General features: G+C 54.7%; 1 protein-coding gene and 1 long non-coding RNA gene across 2 annotated transcripts in view; both read left to right on the top strand.

Moving 5' to 3' along the window:
- Positions 1-5,085, top strand: part of LOC144677994 (girdin-like) — a gene marked incomplete at both ends in the record, with an annotated part of 16,744 nt that extends 11,659 nt beyond the window's left edge. Inside the window, 5 exons of the mRNA XM_078537931.1 lie at positions 381-567; positions 1,833-1,978; positions 3,324-3,416; positions 3,543-3,715; positions 4,895-5,085. Of these exons, the coding sequence (XP_078394057.1) occupies positions 381-567; positions 1,833-1,978; positions 3,324-3,416; positions 3,543-3,715; positions 4,895-5,085 (790 nt within the window). The remainder of the gene's footprint in view (positions 1-380; positions 568-1,832; positions 1,979-3,323; positions 3,417-3,542; positions 3,716-4,894) is intronic.
- A 2-nt stretch (positions 5,086-5,087) lies between these two features.
- On the top strand, positions 5,088-9,946 carry LOC144677993 (uncharacterized). Its single transcript, XR_013575904.1, has 3 exons — positions 5,088-5,167; positions 6,177-6,257; positions 9,748-9,946. It is a non-coding gene; the product is annotated as an uncharacterized LOC144677993 (long non-coding RNA).
- Positions 9,947-10,177: the final 231 nt, after the last annotated feature.

Raw genomic sequence — 10,177 nt, 5'->3', positions numbered from 1 at the left:
CTGAAGTTCCTCATCCCTGGAACCATTCGCGTGAATCTTTTCCGCACTCTCTCTCCAGTGCCTTCACATCCTTCCTACAGTGTGGTGCCCGGGACTGGACATAATACTCCAGCTGAGGCCCAACGAGTGACTGATACAATCTCAACATAACCTCCATGCCCCTATTAATAAAGCCTAGGATACTGTACGCTTTATTAACTGCTCTCTCAACCTGCCCTGCCACCTCCAATAGTTTATGCACATATACACCCAGGTCCCTCTGCTCCTGCACCCCCTTTAGGGTTGTAGCCTTTATTTTATACCGTGTCTCCATGTATCAGCTCACAGTTCCTCGGCTCTCCCTCTGTGGACAGGGACTGACTCACTCCTGCTCCCAACAGACTCATTGAGAGCCACGCGGACTGTGAGAGGCGGCGGCTGGAGCTCAGGGATGATCACAGGGCTCTGAGGAGCCAGCTCAGTGCCATCCAGGTGGAGAAAGCGCGGAGTGAGGCAGAGAGCAACTTCCTGAAGGACCAGAACCAACAACTGGATATTCGCATGTCCAAACTGAGCAGCCAGTGTGAGGTAGGACAGGACACAGCTCACACTCACACTCACGCTCACACTCACCCGAACACACTCACACTCACACCCACTCACACACACATTCACACTCACTCACACACACTCACACTCACTCTCACTCACACTCACACACTCACTCACACACACTCACACTCTTACACACACACACACTCACTCACACACACACTCTCACTCACTCACACACACACACACACTCTCATTCACTCTCATTCACACTCACTCACACACACACACAGTCTCATTCACACTCACTCACACACACTCACACTCACTCTCACTCACACTCACTCACACACACTCACACAAACACACATTCACTCACACACACACTCACTGACACTCACTCACACACACACTCACTCACTCACACATTCACACACACATTCACACTCACACACACACACTCTCATTCACACTCACTCACACACAATCACTCTCACTCACACTCACACACTCACACACACTCACGCTCTCACTCACACATACACTCACACACACTCACACAAACACACACTCGCTCACACACACACTCACGCTCTCACTCACACACACACTCACACTCACTCACACACTCACACAAACACACATTCACTCACACACACTCACACACACACACTCACTCACATACTCACACACACTCACACACTCACACACACACTCACTCACATACTCACACACACTCACTCACACTCACTCACACACACACACTCATACTCACTCATACTCATTTACACACGCACACACTCACAATCACTCACACTCACACTCACTCACACACACTAACTCACACACTCACTCACATTCACATACTCACTTACACTCACATCCACACTCACTCACACACTCACTCAAACACAAGCACAAACTCACACACACTCACTCACTCACACTCAATCACACTCACATTCACACTCACACACACACTCACTCACACTTCACGCAAACACACTCACACACACACACTCACTCACACTCACTCACACATTCACGCAAACACACACTCAAACACACATTCACATACACATACTCACACTCACTCACACTCACATTCTCACTCACTCTCACTCCTTCACACACACACACTCACTGACACTCTCACCCACACACTCACACACGCACATTCACACTCACACTCACTCACTCACTCACACGTCACAGGAGGCCAGTGGATGAGGCTGTGCCAGTGCCACCACCTCCATCTGGAGTTGACACGTCAAAAATCTCTCTCTCTCTTTCCTGAAAAGTTGCTGAACCAACTCAAAGGGAATCTGGAGGAGGAGAATCGTCACTTGTTGCACCAGATCAAATCCCTGACTGAGGATAACCGAGCTCTGCTGGAGAAGACAGTCGAGAGTAAGGACCAGTTTCATGAGGAACAAAGGCAGTACATGTGAGTGCTCAGAGCTATGCCAGTGCCTGGTAATGTTGGCTCATCATCCAGCACCCCTCAACCAGTGCCCCATGACCAGTGCCCCTCAACCAGCGCCCCTCGACCAGTGCCCCATGACCAGTGCCCCATGACCAGTGCCCCATGACCAATGCCCCTCAACCAGTGCCCCATGACCAGTGCCCCTCAACCAGCGCCCCTCAACCAGTGCCCCATGACCAGTGCCCCATGACCAGTGCCCCTTGACCAGTGCCCCATGACCAGTGCCCCATGACCAATGCCCCTCAACCAGTGCCCCATGACCAATGCCCCTCAACCAGTGCCCCATGACCAGTGCCCCTAGACCAGTGCCCCATGACCAGTGCCCCATGACCAATGCCCCTCAACCAGTGCCCCATGACCAGTGCCCCTAGACCAGTGCCCCATGACCAGTGCCCCATGACCAGTGCCCCTCGACCAGTGCCCCATGACCAGTGCCCCTCAACCAGTGCCCCATGACCAGTGCCCCATGACCAGTGCCCCTCAACCAGTGCCCCATGACCAGTGCCCCATGACCAGTGCCCCATGACCAGTGTCCCGTGACCAGTGCCCCATGACCAGTGCCCCTTGACCAGTGCCCCTCAACCAGTGCCCCATGACCAGTGCCCCATGACCAGTGCCCCTCGACCAGTGTCCCATGACCAGTGCCCCATGACCAGTGCCCCTCAACCAGTGCCCCATGACCAGTGCCCCATGACCAGTGCCCCTCGACCAGTGCCCCATGACCAGTGCCCCTCGACCAGTGTCCCATGACCAGTGCCCCATGACCAGTGCCCCTTGACCAGTGCCCCTCAACCAGTGCCCCATGACCAGTGTCCCTCGACCAGTGCCCCTCAACCAGTGCCCCTCAACCAGTGCCCCATGACCAGTGCCCCTCGACCAGCACCCCTTGACCACCGCTCCATGACCAGTGCCCCTTGACCAGTGCTCCATGACCAGTGCCCCTTGACCAGCGCTCCATGACCAGTGCCCCTTGACCAGTGCCCCTTGACCATCTCCCCTTGACCAGCGCCCCTTTACCAGCGCCCCTTGTCTAGCACCCCTCGTCCACTGCCCCTTGTCCAGCTCCCCTCGTCTACTGCCCCTTGTCCAATGCCCCTCAACCGGTGCCCCTCATCCAGTGCCCCTTGAGAAACCCAGCAACCAACCCTTCCACCCCTTCACCCACCTTCGCCCAACCCTTCCACCCCTTAGCCAGTGCCTCTCCGCCGCCCCCTTGCCTGGCCACCCCTCTCTGCCCCCTTCCCCCCTACTCCTTGACAAGCCTGCCCTTCTCTTGCTCACTTGTCTCTCCTTGTTACCCCGACAGGGACAAGCTGAGTGAGCTGAGACGGGAGAAACAGAAACTTGTGGAGAAGATCATGGATCAGTATCGAGTCATTGATCCCGCCATGCCCAGGAGGTGAGGAGGGGGTGGGGGGCTGAGGGGAATTGTACCTCTGATGGGATTGGTGGGGGAGGGGGGGTAGGGGGGGAGCAATTTATCCCTTGATGGAGGGGCTCACACAACCCCTCTCTGTCCCAGCAGGAAGGGGAATTGGATAGCCGACAAGATGAAGAAGTTGATTAAGCCTCGGAAGGAGATCAGCAAGGACCAGCTGAGGACCATCTTCATCAACACAGGAGGAAGCCTCGACTCGATGGAGGACCCCACCCCGCCGGATAACTCCGAGCTACCCCAGACCCCCTCCAAACACACAGGTAACACAAGCCCACTCTATCAGTCACCCTCCCTCCCAGGGAGACAGATCCCCCGTTACACAAGGTGGCCTTCGATTGGAGAGGGAGGGCATTAGAGGGATGGTCTTCGATTGGAGAGTGAGGGGATTGGAGGGATGGTCTTCGATTGGAGAGCGAGGGGATTGGAGGGATGGTCTTCGAATGGAGAGCGAGGGGATTGGAGCGATGGTCTTCGATTGGAGAGCGAGGGGATTGGAGGGATGGTCTTCGATTGGAGAGCGAGGGGTTTGGAGGGATGGTCTTCGAATGGAGTCGGGGACTAAAGGGATTGTCTTCGACTGGAGAATCAGGGGACTAGAGGGATGGTCTTCCATGGGAGAGTTAGGGGACTAGAGGGATGGTCTTCCATGGGAGAGTCAGGGGATTAGAGAAGTGGCCATCGATGGGAGAGTTAAGGGATTAGAGGGATGGTCTTCGATTGGAGAGTGAGGGATTAGAGCAATGGTTTTTGATGGGAGAGTTAGGGGACTAGACGGATGGTCATTAATGGGAGAGTGAGGGGATTGGAGGGATGGTCTTCGATTGGAGAGAGAGGGATTAGAGCGATGGTCTTCGATGGGAGTGTTAGGAGATTAGAGAGATGGTCATTGATGGGAGAGTGAGGGGACTAGAGGGATGGTCTTCAATTAGAGAGTGAGGGGATTGGAGGAATGGCCTTCGATTGGAGAGTGAGGGATTAGAGGGATGGTCTTCGATGGAATTGTTAGGGGTATGGAGAGATGGTCTTTGATGGGAGAGTGAGGAGATTAGAGGGATGGTCTTTGATGGGAGAGGGAGGGAATTAGAGAGATGGTCTTTGATGGGAGAGGGAGGGGATTAGATAGATGGTCTTTGATGGGAGAGGGAGGGGATTAGAGAGATGGTCTTTGATGGGAGAGGGAGGGGATTAGAGGGATGGTCTTTGATGGGAGAGGGAGGGGATTAGAGAGATGGTCTTTGATGGGAGAGGGAGGGGATTAGAGAGATGGTCTTTGATGGGAGAGGGAGGGGATTAGAGGGATGGTCTTCGATGGAATTGTTAGGGGTATGGAGAGATGGTCTTCGATGGGAGAGCGAGGGGACTGGGGGATGGGTTTCACTGAAGACTGAGGGGGTCTAGGGTGAACCTCCCTCATGCTCAGCCGGTCTTGTGTTGTTCAGGTGGATCGGACACTCTGAGCCGACAGACAAAGGGGCCGGAGATGGAGGGATCGCCTGAGGCCGGGAAGGTCCAGATGAGGGCGCGCCGGAAGCTGAGCTCCCGGATCTACGGCTCAGAGACCCCTCGGCAGAGGTTCCGCCAGAGGCGGGTAGGCTGGTGCGCGACTGGAAACGAGGAGGAGGAGGAGGAGGGGGAGGAGGAGGACACTGACTTGTCTTCACATTGCAGCAGCACTGTCAGCAGAGACAGTGACCCAGCGCTGGATCTGAAAGGTTGTGAATCCTCAATTAGCGACGGGGTTAGGGGGTTGGAGAAACTGGGCCTGTTCCCCTTGGGGCAAAGGAGATTGAGGGTAGGGGGGGGAATTTGATAGAGGTGGACAAGATGGTGACAGGCTTGGATAATGTAGACAAAGAGAAGCTGTTCCCATTGGCTGATGGGACAAGCGCTTGGGGGTTGGGGGTGGGGGAGCGACACAGATTTAAGGTTTTGGGGTAAGAGGGGGTAAGGGGGTGAAAGGAAATTGGGTGGGCGCTCAAGGGAAATAAAATTTGCAGGGATACAGGGATAGGACAGTGGGCGGGGAATGGGGCTGACTGGATTGGCGCGCAGGGAGTTAGCATGGGCTCGATGGGCCGAATGGCCCCCTTCGGTGCCCCGACGACTTGGTGGCCAACAACGCGGGGAAAGCCAGCCATTTTGAGGACCGACCTGGTTGTGAAATGGCCTCAAGGCACGGGGTGGGGCCTGTAACTGTGGCTGCAGGGCCTCAAAGGAAGCCTGGAGCCACAGGCCTCGGCCTTGTTGCTAAGGGCCACGAGCCCTAGGGATGGAGGGGATGCCAGCCCCTGTTGCCTAAACCTGACCATTTGGGATCGAAACATGTCACTTGGACACATGCCCCTCTGTTGCTGGCCAAACTCCGAAAGAGGCTTTAGCATCAGAGTAGGCCCCCACTCCCCTTCCACCTCCCCCCCCGCCCCCACCAGTTATCCCAGCGTTCCCGGGAGGAGCCTTTCAGCCAGAGACTTTGTCAAGCACTAGTCAATCCCCAGCTGGAGTTTGGTGGGCGATTCTGGACTTTTGGAAAGGTGTCAGGAGCCTGAGAGTGAGGCCGGAGGAGACTGACCAGAACGGCACGCGGGAAACGAGTCGCGTGGAGAAGCTGGGATCCTTCTCCCTCGCGCGGTGAAGGTTTTAAGAGGGAGATCGAATCGAGGCATTGGCAGTCAGTTCGGAGCCGCATTTAACGTGGTAAAGTTTAGTGCATTCCACTTTCAGAAATGGCCAAGAGCTCGGAAGTGGGCAAAGATCCTCAGAACAAGAATCCAGAGAGGTCAACAATCACCGACAGCACTGAAGGTTTCATTTTGCTTATTTCTATTTAAGTTCCGAACCAGATTTGATTTGTCACCACCCGAACGCGCGCGTTTCCTTAGGGGGTCCACCAAGCAGCGGACAGGGGGCCATAGAAAGCTCCAGCACTTTCCGGGGTGAAATGGGGATTTTTACGGAAAAAGGACGTAATCCATATTTGAATTTATTTGTAATTCCATGTCCGTGCACACTTTCCCTCTCAATTCCTCTACCCTCCCCCACTCCGTTTCAATGGGAGCATGCTATGTAAACGTGTCACGCTGTAGTTACACTGCACCGCCACTGGTGGCACTGTGGAACTGCGGTTTGTCATTCCCAAGTTCCTCGTGTTGGTTTCGGACAAAACCCCTCTCTCTCTCTCCTTCTCACTCCCTTTTTCTCTATCTCTTCCCACACTCTTATTTCCTCTTCCACTCTCACATTCTCTCCCTCTGAACTCTCCCCTCTCCCCCTTCCCCTTCCCTTCTGTTTTCTCTCTCTCTCTTTCCACTCTCTCTCCCTTCCTCCCTTGCCCTCTGTCTCTTTGCCTCCCCCTTCTCCCCGCCTTTCTCTTTCTCTCTCTCCCTGTCTCACACCCACTCCCATTTACGCTTTCTCCCTCTTTCTCTCCCTGAACTGCATCTCCCCGACAGAAGCCATTCCCCACAACAGGCACTGACATTCCTACTGGAACCAGCTCCTGCAGACATTTTCCCTTCTGACTCTCTCTCTCCCTGTCTCTCTCTCTCTCTTGCTTTCTCTCTCTCTTTCTCTCTGTCTCTGTCTCTCTCTCTCTCTCTGTGTCTGTCTAATTTCTCTCTCTTTTCACTCTCGGTTTCTGTTTTCTCCATCTCTGTGGATGTGTGTGATTCGTTCTCTCTCTGTCTCTCTATCACTCTATCTCTGTCTGTCTCTGTATCTCTCCTCTGTTTCTGTCTCTCTCCCTCTCTGTCTCTTTCTATCTCTGTCTCACTCTCTCTGGGTGTCTGTCTCTTTCTTTCTCTCTACCTGTCTCTCTTTCTACTTCTATCTTTCTGACCCCCTCCCTCTGCCCCTCCCTTTGTCCGTTTTTCTGTCTCTGTCTCTCTCTCCCTCTCTGTACATCCATCTGTCTCTCTCTCTCTCTCTGTACATCCATCTGTCTCTCTCTCTCTCTCTGTCTCTCTCTCTCTCTATGTCTTTCTCTCTCTGTCCCTCCCTCTGTTTCTCTCTCGCACTCTATGCCTGTCTCTCTCTCTCTGTCCCTCTCTCAGTCCCTTTCTCGCTCTCTCTCTGTTTGTGTCTCTCACTCTGTCAGTCCCTCTGTCCCTCTCTCTCCCCCTCTCTCTCTCTCCCGATGTCTCCCTCTCTCTGTCTGTCTCTCTGACCCTCTCTCTGTCCCTCTCTCTCTCTCTCTCTCTGTTTATCTCTCTTGCTCTGTCACTCCCTCTGTCACTCTCTCTCCCACTCTCTCTCTCTCCCAACATCTCTCTCTCTCTCTCTCTCTGTCTCTCTGACCCTCTCCCTGTCCCTCTTTCTGTCCCTCTCTCTCTCTCTGCCGATGTCTCCCCCTCTCTCTCACACTTTCTATCTCTCTGACCCTTTCTCTGTCCCCCTCTCACTCTCTCTTTCTCTCTCTCTCTCTCTCTCTCTCCCGATGTCTCTCCCTCTCTCTCTCTCTGTCTCTCTGACCCTCTCTCTGTCTCTCTCTGTCTCCCCCTCCTGCTTTCTATTCCCACGATGCCCTCAAGGGACCTATTTACCTTTCTCGAACCCAGTGACACTTGGGCCCAGTCACTGCTCCCCGATGGTAGGAGCTGGGTTGTTGAGAAGGAACTAACTGACCACAGAACTCACCATCCTGAACGCTGTTCCTCAAATTCCCTGCCAGTTTCCTGCTCTCACAGCTCGCTCTGCATTCAGCCAAAACTCCCGTTACTGAACACGCTGATTCACCAAGGGACTGAACAGCAGAGAGTTCACTGTCAGCTCAGTGCACAGCTCAAACCCAACCCTGACTCACACTCTGCCCACTCCTCCTGGAGGCTGATCCCATCTAAACACCTTCCTCTAGTCCCCAAACACACGTGTCAAAACTTATCTCTGTACCTGTCCCGGGAGTGTTTGATGGGGACAGTGTAGAGGGAGCTTTACTCTGTATCTAACCCCGTGCTGTACCTGCCCTGGGAGTGTTTGATGGGGACGGTGTAGAGGGAGCTTTACTCTGTATCTAACCCCGTGCTGTACCTGCCCTGGGAGTGTTTGATGGGGACAGTGTAGAGGGAGCTTTACTCTGTATCTAACCCCGTGCTGTACCTGTCCTGGGAGTGTTTGATGGGGACGGTGTAGAGGGAGCTTTACTCTGTATCTAACCCCGTGCTGTACCTGTCCTGGGAGTGTTTGATGGGGACAGTGTAGAGGGAGCTTTGCTCTGTATCTAACCCCGTGCTGTACCTGTCCTGGGAGTGTTTGGTGGGGACAATGTAGAGGGAGCTTTATTCTGTATCTAACCCCGTGCTGTACCTGCCCTGGGAGTGTTTGATGGGGACAGTGTAGAGGGAGCTTTACTCTGTATCTAACCCCATGCTGTACCTGTCCTGGGAGTGTTTGATGGGGACAGTGTAGAGGGAGCTTTACTCTGTATCTAACCCCGTGCTGTACCTGTCCTGGGAGTGTTTGATGGGGACAGTGTAGAGGGAGCTTTACTCTGTATCTAACCCCGTGCTGTACCTGTCCTGGGAGTGTTTGATGGGGACAGTGTAGAGGGAGCTTTACTCTGTATCTAACCCCGTGCTGTACCTGTCCTGGGAGTGTTTGATGGGGACAGTGTAGAGGGAGCTTTACTCTGTATCTAACCCCGTGCTGTACCTGTCCTGGGAGTGTTTGATGGGGACCGTGTAGAGGGAGCTTTACTCTGTATCTAACCCCGTGCTGTACCTGCCCTGGGAGTGTTTGATGGGGACAGTGTAGAGGGAGCTTTACTCTGTATCTAACCCCGTGCTGTACCTGTCCTGGGAGTGTTTGATGGGGACAGTGTAGAGGGAGCTTTACTCTGTATCTAACACGAACCTTATTCCACTCCCCGTTAATGGAGAGAGCTGGCGGAGGCCAATTAACGGGCAGGCAGCGTGAATCGTGCGCTGAAACGCTCAGCGCTGCCTGGATTGGGCTTGTGGGGGGAGGGGGGGAGCGCGGAGGTCAGCACATGCGCTGGGGGAGAGCACTGACAGCTCCCTGAAGGCACAGATCAGGGAGCTGACGATTTCTAACATTAAAAATAAAGATTTTGAAACGAGGGTAGACATTGTCCCCGAATGTGGCTCTGTCACACCAGCAGGTGCTGGATGCGAGGTTGTCTGTCTTGTCTGTGATGCCTTCCTTGGATGGATAGCCCGCTACTTATACAATCTGTGGGAGCAGCGGCACCCAGGAGAGCGAATGTGAGCGTGTGCAACCCACGTTGAGCTTTGCCTCTCTTTCCACGGTTTTTAAAGCCCCTTCTCCTCTTCCATTGCAGGGTCAGGAGGTTCGTAACCGATCGCCGTGCCGAGCTGACTCTCACCGCTCCATTCGGGGTCTCCTCGCAGCCTCTATCACCCCCTCAAGAGTCCGTCCGTCACTGGCAGCTTCCGGGCGCTGACCAGCCCGATCCCACCTCTGCCCCGCCACGCTGAGTTCATTCAATCCCTCTCTCCTCCTTCTCTGCTCTCTCTCTCTCTCTCGAGGGGGGTTGGCATTTGGGGACGGGGTGGGGTGATGGCTGGTTTGGAGTGGGAGGGGGGGGGAGGTGGGTGGGGGGTTTTGCGTTGGGATCCCGCTGAATCCGGCGAGGGCCAATCAACCCCCCCACCCCCGCCTCACCCCCCGCCGCCACCCATTTGCCAACCCGACGGCTTAGCGCTGGGGGGGGGGTGAGAGGCTTGGGACTGGGGTGCGACGCCCCCCAC

This window comes from Cetorhinus maximus, unplaced genomic scaffold (genome assembly GCF_964194155.1).
Source record: "Cetorhinus maximus unplaced genomic scaffold, sCetMax3.hap1.1 HAP1_SCAFFOLD_3391, whole genome shotgun sequence".
Lineage (NCBI taxonomy): Eukaryota > Metazoa > Chordata > Chondrichthyes > Lamniformes > Cetorhinidae > Cetorhinus > Cetorhinus maximus.
The sequence above is the reverse complement of the archived record's forward strand: the minus strand, read 5'-3'. Positions and strand labels throughout refer to the sequence as shown.